The sequence below is a fragment of the Phytophthora cinnamomi genome (genome assembly GCF_018691715.1).
Source record: "Phytophthora cinnamomi strain GKB4 chromosome Unknown Contig26, whole genome shotgun sequence".
Classification (NCBI taxonomy): domain Eukaryota; phylum Oomycota; class Peronosporomycetes; order Peronosporales; family Peronosporaceae; genus Phytophthora; species Phytophthora cinnamomi.
In genome coordinates this window covers 470,201-493,856 of record NW_027150959.1, presented here as the reverse complement: position 1 = coordinate 493,856, position 23,656 = coordinate 470,201, and the positions used below count along the sequence as shown (strand labels likewise).

The following is a 23,656-nucleotide window of genomic DNA, read 5'->3' as shown; positions in this document are numbered from 1 at the left end:
ATGAGCTACTCGTACGGCGGCGGGGGCTACGCGCCGTCGCCGCTGGAGGCGCTGGCCAGCGCCGTGGCCCTGCCCGGTGTGTTCACGGACGCGGAGCTGGCGCGCACGCTGCGCCGCAACAACGGGGACGTGATGCGGGCCGCGCTGCAGCTCAAGGACAAGCACGCGTTCCGGCGCGAGATGCACTACCTGGAGCTCAACGTGGGGCTGCCCACGCTGCAGGAGGAGCTGCGCAAGGGCTACGCGCACCTGCTGGAGGGCGCGGCCGACCCGGAGGGCTGCCCCGTGCTGCTGCTGCAGCTGCAGCACTTCCGGCCCGCGTTCGGCGACGGCCAGAAGCTGCAGCGCCAGGGCCGCGGCGCGGCCGACGGGTCCGCGGCCAGCTCGCTGGAGGACGCGCGCCGGCTCTGCGTGTACCTGATGGACCTGGCCGTGGAGGCCATGGAGGAGCGGCGCGCGCCCGGCGTCGTGTTCGTCGTGGACGTGGCCCACTGCTCGCTGGCCAACCTGGAGGCCAAGATGGTCACGGACATCCTGCAGGTGTGCAAGAGATGGTATCCCGAGGTGGTCAAGCGCATCCTCGTGGTCAACAGCTCAGCCTTCGCTCGCGTGCTGACGCTGCTGCTGGCCAAGCTGCTGGGCGCGCGCACGCAGCCGCGCATCCGCGTGGTCGGCGAGCCCCGGGAGCTCAGCATGCTGCTGCCGCACGCGGCCATCCCGCAGCACTACGGCGGCGGCTACCAGATGATGCACCCGAACGCGTGGCTCCAGAAGCAGGCGGAGCTCGAGGACGTCGACCTGGACGCAGCCTACGCTGTGCACGACGAGGAGGAGGAGGAGGACAAGGGCTACGGCCTGGAAGAGCGCGAGGTGGACCCGAACGAAAGCCTCAACGGAATGCAGTACGCCAATGTGAGCGCCGTGGACGCCGCCGAGATGCCCAACAGCGTGCTGCGAGGGCCGTTGATGCGCAAAAAGATGGACGGCGTTTGGGCCAAGCACTTCGCGCTGCTGCGGCCTGAGGCCGTGCTGGTGTATGAGAATGCCACGGGTGTGCGGCCGATTATTATCATCCCCGTGAACTACGAGGTTCGCGTGGTTGCTGCGACGTATCCTGATAGACCTAAAGGCTGCGGTTTCCGAATTGAAGTGCCTGGTGTTGTCGGGGGCCACGAGCTAGTTGCCACCAGTGAGCAGGAGCGCGGGAATTGGCTTCAGGAGTTGCAGTGGGCAATCAACCACAACAAAGAGAAGCTCGAGCGCCGAGAAGAGCGAGAGGAGCGTCGCGCCAAGATACACCGTGATTTTGACGCGCTGAATATGATTAACTTCGACGTGGAGCTGCCCGCCCCGGTGCCTGCGAAGTCGGCGAATGAAACTGCAGGACTTGCTGGCATGGGAGCTCAAACACAACAGCAACAGGTGCGACCACCCCAGCCAGTCGAAATGGCAGGAATGCCGATGCCTGTTCCAATGTCAATGAACCCGAACAAAATTCCTAACGTGATGGGAATGATGCAGCCTCTGATGCAAAACGGGGCGCCCTCGGCAAATTTCGCTTTCCAACACCCACAGCCTCCGATGCGACCGTTCATGCAGATGCAGCAACCAATGACAATGGGTATGCAGCCCCAGTCTGTGGGCATGCAAGCACAGCAACCGATGTCCATGTCAATGCCGGGAACTCAGCCAATGGTTTTCAACATGCAGCAGCAAGCAGCCGCGATGAATATGCAACAGCAGAGAACGATGTCGATGGGGATGCAGCAGCCGATGGCGTTTGGAATGCAACAGCAACAACCTATGACCATGGGCATGACGCAGCAGCGGACGATGTCGATGAACATGCAGCCTCAGTCGGCAGGGATGGGGATGGGAATTCAACAACCGATCGGGATGCAGCATCCAATGCAAATGCAGCAGCAAATATTGATTGGTGGACAGCAAGGTATGAATGTGCCAGCATCATCTGGCTATCAACTCAACGCAAAGTCTCTCCAGGAGCAACTACTCAACAACTTTCAAGGGTAGATGATAAGGACCGAAATTTGTTTCGTCGAAGAGCATACACAACAGTTTTTAATCGCGATTCTAGTACATTCCATCGTTCATCTTTCATACGCTCGATACAGTTAAGCGCGAAGCTTGAGGCTGGCGAGATACTCGTACCAATCTGTACAACAACCAGATAACGAGCAACAAGCAAGAAACAGTTTTGAGTCTTTTTTTAGCCTAGTGATCGCTGCGATTGGTACACAACTGGTACCGAATATTCTATTGATTTAATGTAATTGCCGGATCAGATGCGTGAGTGTTGATCTTTATAATGTGGTACACACATAACATGGAAATGTTCCTTCAATCTGAGAAAGCAAGAGGAAGTATGAGCGAGGGAGGACCCCGTCGCTCGGCATCACTAGACGAAACGTGTGGAGACGAGAGCAAGTCAAGCGGATGAAGTCCGATCCGCAGTCGCGCGCGCGAACGTCGGCTGACTCGTTCGACGAGAGGCTGCGCAACGTCTTTCCTGAATTACGACACTCAAAATATTAATGATGCTTGCTGTATTAATACGTATTAGTTGAATCAATATCTGTCCTCGATCCAAATCGACGACGACAATCCGGGCTTCGTGTTGAGCTGGGACTTGAACAACCTGAAAACGTTTGTGGTGGCAGCGAATGCTCAGAACCCAGCTCGTGCTGCTGGCGCCGAATAGACTAGATCCGTTCGGAGCCATTACGCTGACGGTAGGCGCCCTACAGAACGACGATTTCATCCAGATGCTGCGCAGGTTGCACTTCCTGTCGTGAACAATGTTGAGCGATATATCGTCACGACGTATTACCTCACGGATACGAAAGCGCAGCGATCGGAAGAAAACAATCTCCCACTGATTCATCGAAACGAATGTCTTAACCTCTATTTCATCATGGTGTACACGAACATGACTGCGATGCCGCAAGGTTTGATAACGGTGCCATTACCTCGGAGATGTCGAGATATCTGTTATTCCGGACGAGTTGACAGAGGCTTGGTGTAATGTAAGACTCGTCTACCTGGAACACACCCCACTCAAGGAATTGCATTTTTCCAGATTCGATTGCTCTCGATATCCTAGCTGGGTGACAGTCTGGAAGTCATACCTAAGACCTTTTTACTAAAGTATCGTTACTGAACGGGTGCTTGGAAGTGTGCTTTTCATACAATCCGATCAAAGTCTCCCTTCCTCAACGAGAGATAATTATTAATTCATCAACTATCTGTTCATCGATCACACGAAGTTCACGGAGCTACCGGCATGGGCTACTAGAGCTGGTCGATGGATCTATCTCAGTGGAACTCCACTATGCCATGACACAAACGTGAAGCTTGAAGAAATTACATAGTGTACCTATTGGGGGAGATTCAATGATCGACGGAAGATATCCATTAAGTATTGTGGCACCACTCCGACAGCTCGAGTAAATGGCAACATTTTTATTTTAAAGAAAAACACTACATAACATGTTATTGTATTCACAGTAGGTACGTGTGTTCATGCAAGCTGGTAGGAGATGTATACTTAGTAATCACGAATTGGTTGACGGAGAAAATAAACTCTTCAAGATAGACACAGGATGTCAAATTATTCCTATCGATGTCTGCCTTCTTGTCCAGCAGACCACCTGATCAGTTAAGAATTCGACAAGTACGATGGTGCTCGTTGCTGAAGATGATGGTTTTGTTATCGAGCGAGCTAGCTTCAGTTTCATCCCGCCAACTTCCACCGATCCCAAATCGACACCAATCAAGCCCACTACTACGACTGGAACAATAGACCCCCTGTCAACTTTCGCCTTTGTCACAGTGTGGGCACTATTGCTGGCACTCCACGGCATGTGCGCGTCCTACCTACTTGCAATGGCAATGCTATACTTTTTCATGGAGAACCCCCTCATGGCCTACTATGCCAGCCTCTTAGCTCTGCCGGAGCACCGCTACTTTCGTCTCTTCGGCACTCTTGTCGGGATGCTGGGTGGATTGCACGGGCTTCAGTTGGTTCTTCATTTGCTTTGGTCGATTAAAGCTCGGGCTCCTGCTGTCTTCCCTCGCGCTGCCATGGCTGATCACTTAAGCAACTTCTATCGAGAACTAAACAAGAAGAAAGTTCAGCCAACCGCTCCTCGGTCGTCTCGGTCGCGTAGTTCTATCAGCGCCATCAGTTCTTTCGCCTCTTCTGGCCTTCGCGATGTACTCAGTGTTGAGGGAAGCCACTTCGCGCTGGTCTTCATAATTCGGAAGGCCGCAGAAGCCAGCGCTCAAATTGTGCAGTGCTACCGGTACAGCACCTTGATCGGCCGGCTGTGGATCAATCAAGAATACACAGCAATGGTAGTTACTAATTGCTGGATATCGCCAATGCTAGACTATCTCATGCTCACGGCTGATTCACGCGCAGCGAAGCAGGCATCAAAACGCACTATTGCCAAGTACAATATTGTGCCAATCCGAGAGAGGGCTATATGTGTGACCGTGGACACATTGCTGACAACTTTTGCGTGTCTTATTTTACCGCTCTCCATTTTCGTGCCTTACGCAAGGCAGTTTGACACCGAGTGGTACGGGTTTCCAACTGAGGTTCTGTACGGAGACGTGTCTTTCCCTAATCTCATTCGTGAAAACCAAGAATTATTTGCACTTGCCTTTCTCGACGCAGTCACGAAACTCGTGCCACACATAAGTATCCTGTTTGGGATGGCTAGCATCAGTCTCATACTTGAACTGTATGCCCCAGCTAGGTTCAAATGCAAACAGAATGCTGTCGCTGATACAGCTGTCGCTATCCGATCTAAGAAACGAAGCAGTAAGACACTAAGCACCGTGATAAAACAACAATCATCAAAGTACAGAGTCGGCCTGACTTTCGTTCGTCGAGTGATTGCTCCGATCACGTTTGTGGCTGCTGGAGGGCTTGTTCTAGGGTTGCATCTCCACGCTGCATACTTGGCTAGTACTGCTGATGCCAGTACCATGAAAATGTGCCTTCAAGGCCTCCGACCCTGGTTTGCAGTCAACGTGAGCTATTCTGTACTGGAATACAACTGCTACAAGCATGGCGTCGTCTCGCCACCGAGCACCGTGCTTGACCACTTGCAGAATGATGCCGTCACTGCTGTCGTCTTCGAGCATTGTGCCGAGTTTCGCATGCCACTCTCGATTCGCCGGTTCCCCAATTTGCTTGGACTCGAACTTTGGAATGTATCAAGAGTTGAATGGGGCTCGAGTGCAGCTCTTAATGCTGATCTGCACCCGAATATGATCTTTCTGGTGATGGCTTACACGAATATGACATAGATGCCTAAAGGTCTGGTAACCAAGCCGCTGCCTCCACTGCTTGGAGACATCAAGATGTCCATCACGAACCGTACGCTGATACACGACGAGTTGGCAGAGACGTGGGCTAACGTGAGACTCGTATATCTTGAACACACTCCTCTCAGAGAGTTCGCGACCGCGTTCTTCAAAATCCCATCGCTTTCCGTGTCTCTGCTAGACGATGCGCTCGAAACGGTCCCCGATGACCTTTTCACGACGATCTCTGTAAGGACCGAGACGTGACGAGCACGTCAAGGCCCGCACATCTAAACTACAACATCCACTACGCAAAGACAAGTGGGTAAGTAAGGAACATGCACTAGGGTGCATGATCTCTGTCGTGTACATTTACTCTTGTATAGCGCACGTCAACCCACTTCAACTTGAAGTGGATTGACCAATCAGATTCATTCATTTTAGCACCGCCTTGGGCACTGGCCCAGACGGCCGGCCACAAGGCCTTAACCAACTAATATCACTTTGCAATTTACGTCCAACTACCTACACGTTTCCACATCGCGGTACATCTTCACTCGCGGCCTTCTACGTGTCAAGCCTTACATCTGGTAGCACTTACGGTCATTTTCGCCGGGCAAGTGGTCAGAAGATCTTCAATCGACCGACTCGACTCGCTACTTCGGCTGACTACTGCTACAGTATCCGGGTTAGGGTTACTGCTTTCGCACTTACTGCTACTCTACGTGTTCCCTGACTTAGCGGCATTAACGCTTTTCGCTAGCCGTAAGTCTTGCATAATCGACATTAACGCTTTTCGCTAGTCGATTACGCTAACTAGCCTCACGCTTATTGCTAACGGTTAGTTATCCGAAGGATTTGTACTAGTTTAACGCTTTTCGCTTCACTAGTCACCTTCCCGCACGTAAGCCTAGTATATTGCGGAAACCTTTGGCCTTGTATGACCAAGGTGAAAAACCAAAAGTAAAACCTCAACTCAAACCCAGATCCTAATCTACAAGCAGTAGATCGACTTCGTATTAAGGGATTAAACTCAGTTAATCGCCTTGCAAGCTTAACTCACCACTTACAGGACCAGGAGGAGAGTTTTCACTCTAAGTCCGAGCGTATACTTTATCGAGAAGCTTGCCGTATCCTAAGTTTACAAGTAGTGCGTATTCATAACACACTCACTACTGTATTCGACCGTGAACTTAAGGAGAGCTCGCGTAAAAGAGCACTTGAAGAGGCGCAACAGGAAGAGCTACTTGTTCAGGGTTTCGATCAGAAGAAATCCAATTACAAGGCAAAGCGCCAACGCTTGAATTAGCGCTAAATAGCGTTGTTTAAGTGTTGTTTTAAACTTTTTTCGCATTGTTTTAGTGTAATTGCACTTTGGCTCAGCCAATCAGTAGTTACCTAAACCCCAGCATCCGTATAATTCCGAATTTGAGAATCCGCGTAATTTTCAGTCGTTTCCTGAATTTTCGCGTAATTTTCGGGTAAGCTTTGCCGTAAGCTTCGGGTATTTTTCCAGTATATGCCTAAGCGTACTGCTCGTGAGTGGGACGAAGATCAGCAAAATCGTCGCATTCTCACCATTGAACAAACCGTTCAACGCGCTTTCACAGTTCGTGCTGCTACCCATTTGCAGTACGAAGTTACTTGCTTGACGGAGCATCTCCGTGAAGTTTTCTTTCCGTTTTCGAAACTCACCTCGACCGTGTTATCGAGCCTGGGTTTGGACTGTTTCTCTTCGAAACCGTCGACATCTTGAACACCTGTGCCAACCGCATCGACACCGAAGTTCGTGCTTTCGTTGATCGCGTTATCAGCATCAAGCGCGCCCGTTTCGAGTAGCTGTTGACAGTGTCGTTGTAGCTCTAGTTCTAGTAGCTAGCAGCTGTACATTCGTAGCGTAACTTTAATCAGCTTTTAGCTCAAGTTACACTATCATGACTTCGTTAAATCCTGGTGGATGGTCTGCTGACCGTCTGACACAGTCTGTGGTCGAAATGGTGCAGAAACAACAAGCACTAATCGACGTTTTGACTTCGCAACGCAAAGAGGTCAAAGTTGAAGGTATAAGCCTACCTCGCTTCTATGGAAACACGGGTGACTCAGTTGAATTGTACTTCGACCAAGTTATTCATTACTTTGAGGCGAAGAACATTGATTGGCAAGATGAGAATCAGAGTAAGCGCATCATTGCCATGATGACTGCCAATTTCAGAGGAAATGCTGCTGCATGGTACATGCTTTGCAGGGATTCCGTCAGTGATGTCCAAGATTTGATCCAGAAGCTCACGAAGGAATTCGTTCCTCCGGATCTTCAGGAGCGCCTTCGAGATCGATTGTACAGTCTCAAGCAAAAACGTTGTTCTAGCTTGGAGGACTACATCTCTCGGTTCCGCGTTGCTATCATGCAAGTCAAGGACATGAGTGAGCTTGACAAGATCACGTACTTCATTCGAGGTCTTGTTAGTCCCACGAAAGAAGAAGTTCAGTATCGTCGTTGCACGACGGTATCTGAGGCTCTCTCAGTTGCACTCGAGTATGACAGATCGCACTTTCGTGCTGGTCCGTTTCAGAAGAGTCGTTGGACACCTCCAAGATCTTTTGGCCGTTCCAACTCCACGTCATTCGCTCGTTCCAACACGGCTCCACAGCGTCCTGCTGAGAATGAACCTGAGCCTATGGAAATCGACACTGGTCATGTGCATAACCCACGCCGTGACAATTATCGTCGCCCTGTTCAGAACAACAACCGTAACAGTGGCAACTCAAAGAAGTGTCGGTATTGTAAGAAGCCTGGTCACACGATTGAACAGTGCTTCAAGCTTCAAAATCGACAGAAGCACGGAACGAATAACAGCTATCAGTCTGACACTAAGCGTGGTCAGTTCGCTGTTCACACTTTGGCAGCAGAAAAGCCAGAGTCTGTTGAAGTTGTTGAGATAAATGATCTCAACGCTGCTACCATCCAGTCACTACCAGCTCCGAATGAGTTGATTCGGAAGCCAGGTCTGTGTGAAGGCAAACGTGTCACCATTATGCTAGACACGGGAGCCACATGCAATGTCATTCGTCCTGGATTGGTGGATACTATTCCTGACACGATGATCTCTCAAGTCACCTTGTTTGACGGAAGCACAACGAAGAAACGTGCCGTTCACAAGGGCAAGGTCACTATTGAGATGGATGGCTATCGATTCAGAGACTTAGAGGTCCTGGAATAGTCTATGAGCCCTGAACACGATGTCATTCTCGGAAAACCTTGGTTTACCAAGTACCAACCAATTATTGATTGGCGTACTCATCACCTGCAGTTCAAACCGCAAGGAATGAAACCAGTGTTGCGCAAGGTAGAAGTATCTGGTGCTGAGTTCAAAGCTAAAGCCAAGCACCATGACTATGATGAGATTTACCGCGTCAAAGTTACTCCAGCTCAACCCGTCACGGAAGAACCACAAGAAATTGTGCCTCTCCTTGATGAGTTTGCTGACGTGTTTCCAGACGTTTTACCCGATGGGTTACCTCCTCATCGACGCGTGGAATTCGAGCTCGACATGAAGTCAGATGCTATGCCAAGCACACGCGCACCTTTTCGGCTCTCGAAGACAGAACAAGATGCCCTTGATCTGTTTGTCGAAGAAAAGTTGAAGAAAGGTTGGATCGAACTATCCGATTCGCCTTGGGTCTCCAACATCTTTGGTATCCCGAAGAAAGACCCGAAATCAGGGAAACAACTTTCTCGAGCTGAGTGGTTACGGTCGGGAAACGCCACGTTACCGATTCGTTGGGTGATTGATTATCGTTGGCTCAACTCGCAAACGATCATCGCCAGAATTCCACTCCCGAGAATTGACGAAACATTTGACAAGATGTATGGATGTATCATCTTCTCAGTCTTGGATCTCGCACAAGGTTACCATCAGATGAGGGTTGCCTTGAAAAGTCGTCAGTACACAGCGTTCCGCACTCATTCTGAGACCTACCAATGGTGTGTTGCGCCAATGGGTCTTGCTGGAATGCCAGGTGTCTGGTCACGTCTTATGCGTGTCCTACTAGGCAAATATCCGTTTATCGTGGTGTATCTGGATGACATTTGTGTATTTTCCAAGAACATGAAGGAGCATCTGCAGCATCTCCGCACGCTCTTCGAAGTGTTACGCAGAGAAGCTGTACTGTCATCGTTCGAAATGTCATTTTGGGCAGAATCAAGTTCAGTTTCTGGGTCACACCGTGTCAAGTCAAGGCATTGCGGTGGATTCCAAGAAAACTGAAGTGATCGCCAATTGGTCAATTCCAATGAACCAAAAGCAATTGCAAAGCTTTTGGGTCTCGCAGGCTACTACCGTCGCTTCATTTACAACTACGCGACAATCGCCTTACCGTTTGGACCTCTAGTCAAGAAGGACCATACTTGGAATTGGAATGAAGAGCATGATATCGCCTTCAGCAAGCTGAAATCAGCATTGCAATCCGCCCCAGTCCTGACTTTACCGGATTTCTCTTCCGTTCATCGTGACAACCGATGCTTCAGGATATTGTGTTGGTGGAGTACTTTCGCAAAAGCACAACGGACATGATCATCCGTTAGCTTTCCTCTCCAAGAAGTTGGGTGTGCATGAACAAAATTGGCCTACCCATGAGAAGGAACTCTATGCAATTAAGCTGTCGCTGGAAAATGGCGTCATTACCTCTATGGTCGTCATTTCGACATCTACACGGACAACAGTGCATGTCAGTGGTTGTTACACCACCCGAAGGTTTCCTCGAAGCTTGCACGCTTCTTGACCTTCTTTGCTCAGTTCGACTTCACCCTGCATCACCTGAAAGGATCAATGAATGTCGTAGCTGATGCACTGTCCCGTCCTCCGATGGATTCAACTCCGAATGCGTTGATATCACCACAATTGGATCCGCCAATTGTCTGCTCAATCAGTTTTCAGCATTGTGAGTCTGAAAGTGATAAACCGATATCGAGTTTTCGCGTAATTAGCGATCTACGCACAGTCAATGCTTCGCTATCGACTCCAGATAGTCAAATTTCGACTGTTCCAGCCTCACAGAGTGTTGCGCGTCCCGCTATCAATACAATCAGCTTTCATACGTGTACACCGCAGTGTGACAGTTTTGGATCACGCTACCGTGCACAGCAACATGATGGGGACTCCCAGAAGGTGAATACGACCATGATATCTGCAGCTCTCTCGCCTGTTGAATTTTCGGGGAGGAGATGACGGATGTTCCTGCTGGTCACATCGCCTTACATGATCTTTCCGATGGTCACCTCTACACTCCTGTTCAAGATGCAGAGATTGCCACATCGGTCGTGCAAATGCAACACGCAAGTTCGCTAGGATGGACTTCGAATCTCAAAGAAGAGTTCATCAAAGCCTACCGCACTGATCCTGGATTTCGTGACAAGTATCGTACTCCGCATGATCCATACGTACTCAAGGATCAATTGCTTTATGTGCAATTCACGGACGATAAGGAGTCCAAAATGATGAGACTTTGTGTCCCGAGATCGCAGCGCAATCGTCTAAGAACGAAGATTATTGAGCAATTTCATGATTCCAGTATTGCCGCGCACCCAGGAATTCGTCGTACGTACCTCCGTATCAAGCAATGGTACTACTGGGCGTCGCTTCATGAAGACGTTTCTGATTACGTGCAAAGTTGTGAAACATGCACACGTTGGAAGCACAGCAATGCCAAGAAGAATGGCAAGTTGATTCCAATTCCGATTCCAAAGGAATGTTGGGAAGTCGTCTCCATGGATTTCGTTACTGGATTGCCAGAATCAGATGGCTATGATGCTATCATGACCGTCGTGGACAAGTTGTCCAAGCGTCCGATCTACTGTCCCGTTCACACTACTGATGATGCCGAAGAAATCGCTCATTATTTCTTCGACAATGTCGTTCGGCATCATGGAGTGCCTGCAGTGGTCATCAGTGATCGTGATCCCAAATTCACATCGCGTTTTTGGAAATCACTCGCGCAGGTCATGGGTGTACAATTGAATATGACAACGTCATATCGCGCTCAAGCTGACGGCCAAACCGAACGTCAAAACCTGGTACTAGAAGACGCACTTCGTTGTATGGTCTCGTATCATGGTGATGACTGGGCTGCCAAGTTGGGAACGATTGAGTATGCTCATGCCACGCTAGTCAGTGCCTCTACAGGACTTTCGCCATTTGAAGTAGACACAGGGCGTCAGGAACGCAATCCCTTCGGAACTTTTCCTACGCTGTCTACCACAGTTCAAGTACAACAAGGACTGTCTGAGTATGCAAATCGCTTCAAGGACGAACGTGACAAGATTATTGGCAAAGCCAACGAGCACTTACTCAAGGCTCAAGCATCGCAAAAGAAGTACTACGATCAACACCGTAGCAATGTGCAATTCAAGGAAGGAGATTTGGTTATGCTGGATACACGCCGTATTCCACTCAAGCATGCTGCGAAAGACATTGACGTCAAACGTGCAAAGTTAGCCGCTCGTAAAGTTGGTCCGTTCGTTATCAAGCGCATGATCAACGACAACGCTGCTCGTCTGATTTTGCCACGCAGTATGAAGTCACTGAACCCTACTTTCAACGTAGACGTTCTCAGCCATTACGTCTCCAAGCCGGACAAGTTTGAGACTCGTGTTCTTCCGAAAGCATCTCGCATCATCACGAATGAAGACACTGGAGAAGACCTCCACATTGTCGAGAAACTTCTACGCAAGCGTCAGTTCAATCGCAAGATTGAGTGGCTTGTCAAGTGGCATGGTCTCCCAGATCACGAATCTTCGTGGGAACTCGAGAAAGACATCAAGCACGTCTCTCACTGGAAAGTTCTCGTCGACGACTTCAAGCGCCGTCAACGTGAAGTCAAACCCGGGAGGATGTAAGGACCGAGACGTGACGAGCACGTCAAGGCCCGCACATCTAAACTACAACATTCACTACGCAAAGACAAGTGGGTAAGTAAGGAACATGCACTAGGGTGCATGATCTCTGTCGTGTACATTTACTCTTGTATAGCGCACGTCAACCCACTTCAACTTGAAGTAGATTGACCAATCAGATTCATTCATTTTAGCACCGCCTTGGGCACTGGCCCAGACGGCCGGCCACAAGGCCTTAACCAACTAATATCACTTTGCAATTTACGTCCAACTACCTACACGTTTCCACATCGCGGTACATCTTCACTCGCGGCCTTCTACGTGTCAAGCCTTACAATCTCCATGCTGGACGAGTACTTGGAGGTGTGTTTTTCGTATAACCCGATCAAATCTATCCCTCCATCCACCCGGGAGGGTTTGCTCATCAACTACCTGTCAGTTGACCATACCAACTTGGCAGAACTGCCAGGTTGGACAGACACAGTCGGCCAGTGGATTGATTTGGGCGGTGCGCCGATATGCAACAACTCCGAGGCAAAGCTGTCGGCAATAACGAGCTGCTACGATGGTGGATGGAATCCTGTTGGTGATGGCAGGTACCCTTTGACCTTCGTTCAGCAGTATCGACTTATCCAGAATGAAAGTTGATAGTAACGATGGCTTTTCCAAAACGACTACTTGAAGTATCAGTGAAGGTACCTATCATACAACTAGCAGCTTGACGTGGGCCTAAATGTATATTAAATGTAACCAGCTCATTCTTTCAATATATTGCTGCCTTACGTTGTGTGCGCTAGCGGTATTGCGGTACCGTTGATTCCAGGAGTAGTTAGCGTTGTTGCCGGAATACGCGCGCTGTCGGTTATCAACCTTGGCTGCTGTACTTGCGAGAATCTGTTGCCGCTGAACTTCTGTATCGCGTCGATCTGCATCTTGCTGCGTCTTCGCGTCGCGTAATGACTGTTGATCACCGCTTCGCTTGAGACTAGCTCACCGTCGTCTGCTATCCCCCCCAGGGTCAGAATTCCCAGCACCAGCATTCTACCGAGTCGAGGAAACTTCTTGAACATCTTGAAACTGGACAAGGATATATGGGAAGGTAAAATCTCAAGTGTGGAATTGACCATCAGGGCGTCTTGGATCTGTCTGCCAAGATATTTTGTTGCTGCAAAGGCAATTACTGTCTACCAGCACTCGAGCCCGAACGATAGATAAGGTCACATACACATGTCCAAGGATAGCATCAATAGCGCCGCAACCCGTGCAGTCTTCGACCCACAAATTCTTGTATTAGAGCAGGTCTACATTGTATCGTCCTCGCCACCCATTCTTGCTAAATATTTCAACAACATTGCCCGTGGTTGGTCACGCACTTCTCGTTTCAAGATTAGCATGTTGTCAGTGTAACGTCGATCATCAACGTTGATTGCATTGATATCAATGCAGACAAGAGTTCCTGTTGAAGAAACACTGCTTTCGGTACGACCATGGATGCTAGAAGTGTCGGAGCGAATAATGAATTTTGAAATGGCAACAAGTCATTAAAAGCAAAGTGTTCATTTAGATTAAGCTCGAATGTCTTTGCTTTCCTCGTGTTGGCTTTAGTTTTGGCGTATACTTGCGGAGTTGCGATATCGCTGGTTCCACGAATACGTTGAGTCGTAGTTCGCGTAGGTTCGTTGTCGCGCATCGAACTTGGCTGCAGTGCTCGCGAGTATTTGTTGTCGCTGAATCTCCGTAGCACGTCGGTCCGCGTCTTGACTTGCTTTTGCGTCTCGGAATGACTGCTGTGAGCTAGTCACTATTTCGCTTGTTACGAGGTCAGGGCCGTCTGCTAACCCCCACAGCGCTAGAATTGTCATGACAATCATATTCCAGAGTCGTGGGAGCTTCTTGATCATCTTAAAGTTGCTAACGCCGGTGTTTGGATCCCTTGAGCAATGAGTCTTCGGCAGCCGGAATGAAAGTGACCACGATCACTCTCTCTCTCTCTCTTTCACCGCTCGTTGTAGCACACTTCGTTTGAAGCTGCTGCGCGCAACGTCTTCAAAGCACATGGTACAGCTTGCTCAATACAGTGAGGCAATACTTGCCAACAAGACAGATAAGACCCTGCAATCCAGCGGCTCTCAACTCAGGATAACGCGGACAATGGCAGGGAGGACCGAGGAAACTTCTTGCAGCTGCACACGCGTCTTGCCTGCCTTGAATTGCAGCCGACTGCAGCCGTAACGTCCTCGCCTCCGAATACTTTCACCTTCACCTCCCACTGCTGGCGGATATTTTAATCAAACGCGTGGCCATGCCCCGCACGTTGCACGATGAGCCACCCAAAGCAACGACACGACAGAGACCAGGATGACTAAATCCGGTGTCGGAAGTGATACGCCTGGAATTGCGGTACCTCGTCGACGGCAAGCTGGTCGATAACGCCCACGGTCGTGCAGCACACGGTCGTTGGCCTGCGCTAGCAGGTGGCGGACTATAGCGTCCAAGTTGTTGTTGTCGAGAACGTCCAGGATATGACAAAGGTCCACCAACGCGGCGTGGCGGCTCACCTAGTTGTCGGCGCGAGCTGCGTATTCCTGGATCAGAGCAAAGCTCGTGGACAGCGAGCGTTCACTAACAGCTCAAGCGTCTCGGATCCCACGTCAAAGTTGGACATCTCCTAGTCAATGCCCTGGCCGCCAGCAGACCTGTCGTCCTCGCAGTTGGCAACGTCCCAAGTGTTCAGGTCCTGCATCTCCAGCATCATCTTGAAGGACACGGGTACATCTTGGGCATGGCCAATTGTCTGCGCCCGTCGGGCATGACGTTGTCGTCGTTCTCGTCGCGCGGGCGTCGGCGATCTGCACCATGGTCTCGACAAACTCGCGCATGCACGGTTTGACGCCGTGTGCGGCTCGGCCACCTCGATGAGTACCTCCAGCGCCTCCATCATCTAATCGAACTGTGCGTCACCAGCAGCGCGTGCAACGCCGCCAGTACGAGGGGCACGGCACTGGCCAGCAGCTCGGGCTGCGGCACTGGTCCAGCTCGTCCTGGTTGAACAGCAGCATGCCGAGGACCATGAAGATCCGCAAGCCCAGGAAGTCTAGCACCATCACTGTACGCATGTGGTCGCTGCACTCGTTCCCGACCTCGTTGGAGGCCGTCCGACAAACCACTTCCAACTGCACCTTGACGGCGCCAGCGGAGTGGGACCTTGGGTTGTTCGGATTCAGGGACTTGCCGTAGATTTTCTTGGCCGACCGACGTACGATTTGGTAGCTCCAATAGTGCTCGATCTCCCACAGCATGAGACTCTCCGAGCAGTGCTGGAAGACCAAGAATTTGCGGAAGGCCTGCATGCATCCCGGGTACGTCCAAAACACGTCCAAATGGCAAAACTACAGCTTTCCGGCTTTCGCGGCCAGGTCTACAGTCGCGAGGTGTGCGTCCCTGGCGTCGCCTTGCTGTCTCGTCACAGCTCTTTTTAGTAGTTGGTCTTGATGAAGCGCGAGAGCGAGTCCTGTAACATGCCATTCCGAACCAGGTTGGTGATCTTCTTGAACATACCCACACTCAGATTCGACAGCCACATGTAGATCTCGTCGCATTTGGTAGAGCTCACATCGACTTGCAGCCGTGCGCTAGACATCATGCACTTGTGGGAAATCTCCTTTGCGGAGCGCTGCAATGCAAGGTCGAGTCGGCAATGAAGTGCGCGAGCCCACTATAACAACTACGCCTCCAAGCACTCGACTAGCACGTAGGCACTGCTAATTGATAGACAAATTAAAAACACAGCAAAAAGCTGTCACCAGCTCATTCAATTAGATCATTAGACGTGCTCCCGCAGCAGTGCGTACCCGTTGGGAGAGTGCGAGCCGGTCGTCAACCAGACAGACAGCTACGTTAGTGAACTTGTGCTATAGTGTGTAGATAGGTACTGACCGCCATCCGGCGCATGTGCTTAGCTGGACTTGGCAGCGGCCTCGACGGACTCCGCGGCCTTGGACGGGTCGTACGTGAACTTGCGGTAGAACTGCACGAGGCCCGTGCCGGCCATGAACACGTTCACGGCGAAGAGGTTCCAGTTCTTGGGCGTGATGATCAAGCTGTAGCGCGACCAGATGAGCCCCGTGCCGGTCACCGCAGTCTGCTGGGCCACGGAGATGGTCTCGGGCGAGCGCCGCATGTCCGCCACGTTGGCGAGGGAGATGGCCCACTTGATGGTGGGCGCCCAGAAGTGCACGGTGAAGGGGCCGGCCGGGTGCGCCAGCATGGCCGAGAGCTTGGGGCTGCTGGCCACGATCTGGTGCTCGAGCACCTTCTGCTGGATGCGGGGGACGATGGACGGCAGCATGGCGGCAGCGCGGACGAGGAGGAGCTCTGGGGTCGACGAGGAGCGCTCGGAAGTGATGGATTGCAGCGATTTGCGTCCGCTGACTACCGGCGGTCCAGAATTCGCTTTTTAGTCGAGCTGTGTAGCCAATGGGAGAGCTGGTTTGCGACCTCTGGCCAATCACAAGTCGCAATGTGACACGCTGGATATCGGATATTTACAGGCTGAAGTTGTCGGTAGCCGCGCACGAAGCACCACTCGAGTCGTCGAATCATGTTGATTCCGTCATTGGGCAGCCGAACTGCAATGTGGGCTGCACCAGTGCTCGCTTGGAACTCGTTGTTGTGCTGGTTGCGTCGGAGCAAGTCTGGTAATGGATGGAGTATGGCGCTGGTGAGGAGATCACCTCTGTACCGCCGAAAAGTCTGCCAAGCAAGCGAAGTCTCTGGTGGGGGATTTGTCGACGGTGCACAACTCCATGACCAGCGTCATAATCGACTCGATTATCGAGTGGGTCGCTTCAACCAGGAGGAAGTGTCCCGGGGTCAGCGTCAAGAAGCCTTTGGTCGGTCCAGTTGTCGGCTGGATGGGACTGGTCGGTGCCGAGTCAAATGCAGAGATCGGAGCGCGCGAGCTGCTGTGTGATCGTGAGACGGGTCGGCGCTCAGCACTGGGAGAGCTTGACGCGGACGCCGAGCTAGCGTGCGTGAAGAGGCAGACTATCGAGACACCAGAACAGCTCCTTGGTCGTGTTCTCCGTTGAAGTCTGCGCGGTCTTGTCGCTCGTCGGGCAGGTCCGATTGTGGTGTTTGCGTCATGCCGCCGTAGAGCTCCATTATCAGGCAGTTACGCCTGCAGAAGCAGCAGGCCCTTGCTGGTGCTGCTGCCAGGAGCGGTTCCTGGCACTCATCAAAGTGCTGGGTGTCGGCGATCCTGCGCGAACTCATGTCTTTAACGGGACCTCCAAGCAGTGCATATCTACCCACCTTCAAGGACGTCAGCACGCCAGGATTCTTCTCGGCGGGCCGAGCGGCATCAGCGCAGACCTCCACTGCACGCACCAGCTCGCGGACGAGCAACAGCAAACACGGCTACAAGAAGAAGGAAAACACCACTGCATTCAGGTTAGAGGCTGCCCGTTCATTTATGTAGGTCAGTTGTGGCGCCTTGGCGGCGAGGAGTCTCTATGGGGAGCAACTGGCTCGCTAGGCAGCAATAGACGACGAATAGCGACCCAAGAGGATCCGGACGAACAGAGCTGTCTACAGCGTGACGCTGTCCGCGGTCGTCTGCGTCGTGAGCGACTGGTCGTACGTGAACTTGCGGTAGAACTGCACGAGGCCCGTGCCGGCCATGAACACGTTGACGGCGAAGAGATTCCAGTTCTTGGGCGTGATGACCATGCTGTAGCGCGACCAGATGAGCCCCGTGGCCGTCACCGCCGTCTGCTGGGCCACGGAGATGGTCTCGGGCGAGCGCTTCATGTCCGCCACGTTGGCGATCGAGATGGCCCACTTGAAGGTGGGCGCCCAGAAGTGGACTGCATCAGAGCAAGGGGCTCGTAAGTTATAGTAGGAAGGAGGTGCTCGACGCTGCAGGACGTACCTGTGAAGGGGCCGGCCGGGTGGTTGAGCAGCGCCATGAGCTTGGGGCTGTTGGCCACGATCTGCTGCTCCATGACCTTCTGCTGGATGCGCGGGACGATGGACGGCAGCATGGCGAGCTCAGTCGAAGGGGGGGGGGGCTAGACCGAGTGAAGTTCAGGGGGGGGGGGAGTTCGGGGGAGGGTGGTCGACGTGAGCCCCAGATAGCGAAAGCGATTGTGGGCGAGAATCGAAGCAGCCCAACGTACAGTATGGAAACGTGGCTTCAAGCTTGAAGTGCGACCGTTGCAGATCCTCTAGCTCGCAAGCTATAGTTGAGGTTCTGCTTGGTCCGCTTGAGTTCGCTTAGCTCAGTGCGAGTTAGGTGGGGGCTAAGGATATGTTCGTCTCGTATGACTTGCTCGGCGACAGCGTTGAAGTTGTCCTGTCAAAAACTCACCTGGCATATGTATGTGGACGAACGCTGGAAGCACGAGTAGCGATTTGCAACGCTTGCCACTGCTCGAGCAAATTCGACCCGAGTTTGCTGCAATCAACGGCAACTGTCGATGGAGAGCAACATTGCTCCTCCACCGGTCCTGCTCGGGTTGAAGCCGCCCGTCAGCATTGTCGACTTTAGACTGCGAGACATCCAACTCACCCTGCTGGTCCTCCGCCGACAGCACTCACCTGCTCGTGTCGGCGATTCACTTTCACGTGTCTATACGGCCCCCTCTCAACCTACAGAGCACTCAACGACGCACGACGCTGTCAGCACCAAGCAAATGCAAATTGCCTGAGCATGCATGCACCCGCGTGTCTATCACCGAGAAATTCACCCGCTGGCCTGCGGAGACTAGGCCGGCGTCATCCTACAGGAGCGAATATTGCCATGAGCGCGTTCAATTACGTCATTAATTGTGCCCTTGAGGCGCTAGGTCTCTATGGGGAAGGAGGCCGCGGGCAGCTAAGTTAGCTATGTAGATATGCAATACAACGTGGAGTCTGGTCCCGCCTACAGCGTGGCCGACTCGACGGCTGTCTTGGCTGCTTCCGCGGCACTGCCGTACTGGGTCTTCGCTGCCTCGGCGGCGCGTGCCACTGAGTGGTCGTGATCGAACTTGCGGTACAGCTGCACGATGCCGGTGCCAGCCATGAAGAAGTTCACGGCGAGGAGGTTCCAGTTCACGGGCGTGATCACCGTGCTGTAGCGCGACCAGATGAGGCCACCGCCCGCCACAGCTACTCGAAGTAAAAGCAAAGTAGCAACAACAGTCAGAATCAACGCACTAAAGCAGTTCGAGTGTCGATGAGTGGTCTACGCACCAATCTGCTGCAGCACCGAGATGTTCTCGGGGTCGCTGCGCATGTCGGCGATGTTGGCGATGGAGATGGCCCACTTGAAAGTCGGCGCCCAGAAGTGAACTGTCAGAGTCGTGAAGCAACACACAGAAGTCGTTAGTTGACGCACTCGGTTGCAACCACTGTAGGTGCAACCACAACGTACTCGTGAACGGGCCAGCCGGATGCGCGAGGATCCGCGCGAGCTTGGGGCTGTTGGCCACGATCTGCTGCTCGAGCACCTTCTGCTGGATGCGGGGCACGATGGACGGCAGCATGGCGCTTGGCGTGTGAAGGTTTCTTGGACTTGTGCACCGGGCGGATATTCACGAAATGGCAGTTCCGTTTTTCTGCTTGGTGTGCAGCGTTGCTCCGATCCTCGCTGCAAGAAGATGGTGGGTCAAGTCGACGATCACTTTCATCCTATCCTGAAGTTTACTAGGGCTAGGTACTTCAGGAACCTGCAATATATAGTTTTCGCCAAATCCACCCTTGCAAATCAAGCAGAGCTGTGGGCAAAATTGCCTGCGATAAATGTTCTACCTTTCACGAATAGTTCACGACCTGGTAAAACTTGTTCCTGAAAAACGCTGTCTCATGTCTGCCCGTCGAAACACCATTGGGTGAGTGCCAAGCCGAACTTGAAGCTGCTCTTCTGGCTGGTCACGGTACGCGCGCGGTGAGCAACCCGAGGCAATCGACAAACCAGGTGAAAACTCAAGCCAAAACGACTCGAAATCGATATGCCTAAAAAACTTTTGGACATTGCACTGTAGCTCGCCGATTATCCTCCACCTTCTTACCTAACCGGGGGGCTTAGTGCTTTCCCCGACTTGGCTAGCATTTCTTCGTACACGCACAAGGCATACGTGTTCTCCACTGAGTGAAGTGTTCTTTCCGGAACGCGCTACGCTAGTCCAGCTAGCTGGCCTGTGTGACTATAAGTCCACTCGCTTCTACTCCACAGTTGCACCTGTGCTACATCGCTTCTCGCTGCATAATGACAATCGTGTCACCAGTTAAATAGATAGCTCAGAAGCCGCGAGCAAATGTCCTGTCGGCGGCGCGGGGGCAGCATAATGTCAGCGTCCGTGGGGTCCACCTCGAGATTACGAGAACCCAAGCTCTGACGCGTCTGCGCACCAAAGTAGCTGGATACGGGCGTCTCATCGAGCGCGTTCGCGTCCCGGTCCGACGGGTAACACTTTTTGACGCCGATCATGATGTTGTTCGCGAGCGTGCGTCCGTCGTAGCTGAGCGCCTTCTCGGCCTGTAGTCTCGTGTGGTAGCGCAGGTGTAGCCAGTTGCCGCCGCTGCTGCTCGAGTAGTTCACGACCTCGCCGACCGACTGAAACTGGTGCAGGATGAAGGATTTGGCGCTCGACTGGAAGCCGAACACAGTGACCCAGTACTGCTTGTCCTGTCCCCACTCGTCGCTGTGCACGTTCGGGTAGTACGATCCCCTCGCCGCAGTGGCACTGCGTCGGGCAGCCGCAGCCGCCGCAGCCTCATCGTCGTCCACACTGTGCGATCCGGCCGCAAAGCCCACCGGGTCCAGCAGCGACATCGTCGGCGGGGGCGGCACATCTTCGTCCTGAGCATCGCCGCCATTGGCTGCGTCCTGAGAGGAGCCGTTCTTGCGCCTGCGAGCGCCCAGACTGTCCTGGTAGCTGCCGCCGAAGCTGAAGGGCGAGTCGTCAGGCACCTCCACGCCCTGCTGCTTGCTGCGATTCATGGACAAGCTCTCGGCAAAGGTGAGCCGCGGCCGGGCCTTGGAGGACAGCACGTCCGCCTCGGAGCGGGCGCGGGGGGCGCTCTCCTTGGACTTGTCGGTCTTGGGAGTGGACTGCAGCGCCGTGAGGAACGACGGGAAGTACTCGTCGTCTTGGGCGGTGGCCAGGGGTCGACTGAGAGGGGGAGAGGCACAGGCGCAAGGGTGAGAACGAGCTGGACAGAGGCGAGGACACGGGCAGCCCCGTGGAGGCGCAGCCTACCTTGCAGACGCCATCGAGGACAGGAGGTTTCGCGCTCGATCGATCGATGCACTCCAAACGTTTGAGTTTCGCGCCTGGGCTGTGATCAACACCACACCATGTTTACATAGATACGATGCAATCATTACGACACGCGAGCCGTCGACCGCAACGCTGCGGCACCTGTGCTGGTACATGTAAGCGGCTGCGCTGCTAGGCTTAAACAGAGTTAGGCGGCGTTCGTACTGCTTCCTACAGGAGGGTGCACTACACGTTGTCGTTGGTTGTCGAGATGGGGATGCAGGCAAGTGCATCGCCCTCAGACTAAGCTTGACAGCAAAGAGCAGAGCTTTCTATCCACTGCATTCCTACCCTACACTACGTATACACAGCGCCGCGCTCCATTCCCTGGGTGGGTTTTTACAGCTGTGTTGACATGCGGATCGAACGCATTGGCAATGCGCAATGCGGCATTGCGCGCTGCAGCAATCAAGCAAAGCGGCCATCAAGTCCTGCTCAGGGTGGATGCTACAACAGCAGCCTTGCAGATGCTCTACCTTGCTGCTTCGCATCATACAGGGCGTCGCCACTAATACCTTGTCGCATTGTCGCCATCGTAAACAGCTAAGCGCAACTCAATCTGCTCCGAAATGCTCGCAGGTCCAACATCGTACGAATAGCTCGGATAGCTTAAAGCTGCTCGCGGTCCCGCCGTCGCAACAGATGCCCCCTCTCCATCAGCACCGCGAGTGACGTGGTCGGTAGCACTCTGCACCGCATTCTGCATCGCTGGAGCCTCAACTGCGCGAACGGAGCCCACAGAGAGGAAATCGCGGCAGATCGCAGCGCGTCCGCACCCCGCAGATAGTTTTTCCTCCCGCTCGCGGTTACCAGACGATGAGAATGCAACCATTAACCCCGACGTCGCACCTCGTCCATCCAGCAGCGCGGTGCATGTGCGTGGTTTAACTTGATCTCTTCGAATGCCACCGTCCGCGTGGCGGGCATTGCGCGCCACTGCATTGGGGCTGCACGTCTTTGGCCCCGGCGGCCACACCACCAAAACGGAAGTATAAAACACCTACGCGCCTCGTTCTGAAGTGCAGAGCCGGGCGACTGACCCATTAAAAACGGTGACGATGCGTCATCGACAGGATCATGCTGGCTCAGCTCAAACTCACCTCAGCGGGGGCGCGGCGGCCTAAAGGGCGGTGCGAGTGAGTGTCGAAGTGGCTGCTTTGCTATCGCAAGTGTCTGAGTCTCGGAATAGCAGACCGGCGCGCGTCCAGCGCCGAAGACGGGGACGAGCGCACTTCAAGGCTGCCTGACTGCGCGCCGTCGCAGAGCCGAAGTGGGCTGAAACAAGCAGTGTTTTAAACCTATTCGCGGGCGCTGATTGGCTGGCGCGATTCAGGCGGTTACGGTCGTTTCGCGTCCTCACGTTGGCTTTTAACCTCGAATACGAGGTTTTATGGACGGCGAGCGGTGACCGCAGCTTCGGGCGACGCACTTTGAAAAAGGCCGCTTCCGCGTCACAAGCACCACCAGAACCACCCCACCCCCTCTACTCGAGAACAATGGCTGACGTTGCCGGCGGAAAGGGAGACGCTGCCAAGGGCGCCAAGATCTTCAAGACCAAGTGCGCGCAGTGCCACACCACCAACGCGGGCGGCGCCCACAAGCAGGGCCCCAACCTCTCGGGCATGATCAACCGCCAGTCAGGCCAGGCCGACGGCTACTCGTACTCGGCTGCCAACAAGAACTCGGGCGTCGTCTGGACTGACGAGACCCTGTTCGAGTACCTCCTGGCCCCCAAGAAGTACATCAAGGGCACCAAGATGGTGTTCGCCGGCCTGAAGAAGCCGCAGGAGCGCCGCGACCTGATCGCTTACCTGATGGAGGCCACCAACGAGTAAGCGTGACGCGTCAACGCGTGGGCCGCTTCGTCGGGGGTAGCAGACGTCGCAGACTGGCAGCACCGCGAGGATCGCCATGTGCGCCGAGCGAGAACACGCCTCGTCGTGCCATCAGGCACGGCGTGGGCGTGCGAGCGAGACTGAAGACGGGCTCCCAAGGCACGTGGCACCCTAGATTATATTTTAAACCGCTGAAAAGAATTATCTTCTTTGCGCATTACCCCGAGTCTTCTTGCGCCTTGGGATCTACTATCGACCAAGGCCACAGCTCCAAGCGCCCGCTGATAGTGCTT

At 53.1% G+C, this 23,656-nt stretch overlaps 8 protein-coding genes across 8 annotated transcripts; 3 read left to right on the top strand and 5 right to left on the bottom strand.

Annotated features, from left to right (window-relative positions):
• IUM83_08648 (Tyrosine-protein phosphatase non-receptor type 9) lies at positions 1–7,999 on the top strand (the record flags this gene model as incomplete). The annotated part of the gene is made up of 3 exons (XM_067933035.1): positions 1–1,422; positions 7,338–7,893; positions 7,995–7,999. The coding sequence occupies 3 exons, from the start codon at positions 1–3 to the stop codon at positions 7,997–7,999; spliced, it is 1,983 nt and encodes a 660-aa protein (XP_067794085.1).
• A 3,861-nt stretch (positions 8,000–11,860) lies between these two features.
• On the top strand, positions 11,861–12,226 carry IUM83_08647 (Chromo domain/shadow; the record flags this gene model as incomplete). The annotated part of the gene is made up of 1 exon (XM_067933034.1): positions 11,861–12,226. One exon carries the CDS (start codon positions 11,861–11,863, stop codon positions 12,224–12,226), a length of 366 nt encoding a protein of 121 aa, XP_067794084.1.
• Positions 12,227–15,180: 2,954 nt separating this feature from the next.
• On the bottom strand, positions 15,181–15,573 carry IUM83_08646 (Regulator of G protein signaling; the record flags this gene model as incomplete). The annotated part of the gene is made up of 1 exon (XM_067933033.1): positions 15,181–15,573. The coding sequence occupies one exon, from the start codon at positions 15,571–15,573 to the stop codon at positions 15,181–15,183; it is 393 nt and encodes a 130-aa protein (XP_067794269.1).
• Positions 15,574–16,178: 605 nt separating this feature from the next.
• IUM83_08645 (mitochondrial pyruvate carrier 4-like) lies at positions 16,179–16,571 on the bottom strand (the record flags this gene model as incomplete). The annotated part of the gene is made up of 1 exon (XM_067933032.1): positions 16,179–16,571. One exon carries the CDS (start codon positions 16,569–16,571, stop codon positions 16,179–16,181), a length of 393 nt encoding a protein of 130 aa, XP_067794056.1.
• Positions 16,572–17,812: 1,241 nt separating this feature from the next.
• Positions 17,813–18,267, bottom strand: IUM83_08644 (mitochondrial pyruvate carrier 4-like; the record flags this gene model as incomplete). The annotated part of the gene is made up of 2 exons (XM_067933031.1): positions 17,813–18,090; positions 18,156–18,267. 2 exons carry the CDS (start codon positions 18,265–18,267, stop codon positions 17,813–17,815), a joined length of 390 nt encoding a protein of 129 aa, XP_067794083.1.
• An 881-nt stretch (positions 18,268–19,148) lies between these two features.
• Positions 19,149–19,752, bottom strand: IUM83_08643 (CSH-like protein; the record flags this gene model as incomplete). Its single annotated transcript, XM_067933030.1, has 3 exons — positions 19,149–19,375; positions 19,460–19,558; positions 19,641–19,752. 3 exons carry the CDS (start codon positions 19,750–19,752, stop codon positions 19,149–19,151), a joined length of 438 nt encoding a protein of 145 aa, XP_067794305.1.
• Positions 19,753–20,486: 734 nt separating this feature from the next.
• Positions 20,487–21,482, bottom strand: IUM83_08642 (mitochondrial pyruvate carrier 2-like; the record flags this gene model as incomplete). Its single annotated transcript, XM_067933029.1, has 2 exons — positions 20,487–21,381; positions 21,469–21,482. The coding sequence occupies 2 exons, from the start codon at positions 21,480–21,482 to the stop codon at positions 20,487–20,489; spliced, it is 909 nt and encodes a 302-aa protein (XP_067794055.1).
• A 1,542-nt stretch (positions 21,483–23,024) lies between these two features.
• Positions 23,025–23,363, top strand: IUM83_08641 (cytochrome c; the record flags this gene model as incomplete). The annotated part of the gene is made up of 1 exon (XM_067933028.1): positions 23,025–23,363. One exon carries the CDS (start codon positions 23,025–23,027, stop codon positions 23,361–23,363), a length of 339 nt encoding a protein of 112 aa, XP_067794261.1.
• Positions 23,364–23,656: the final 293 nt, after the last annotated feature.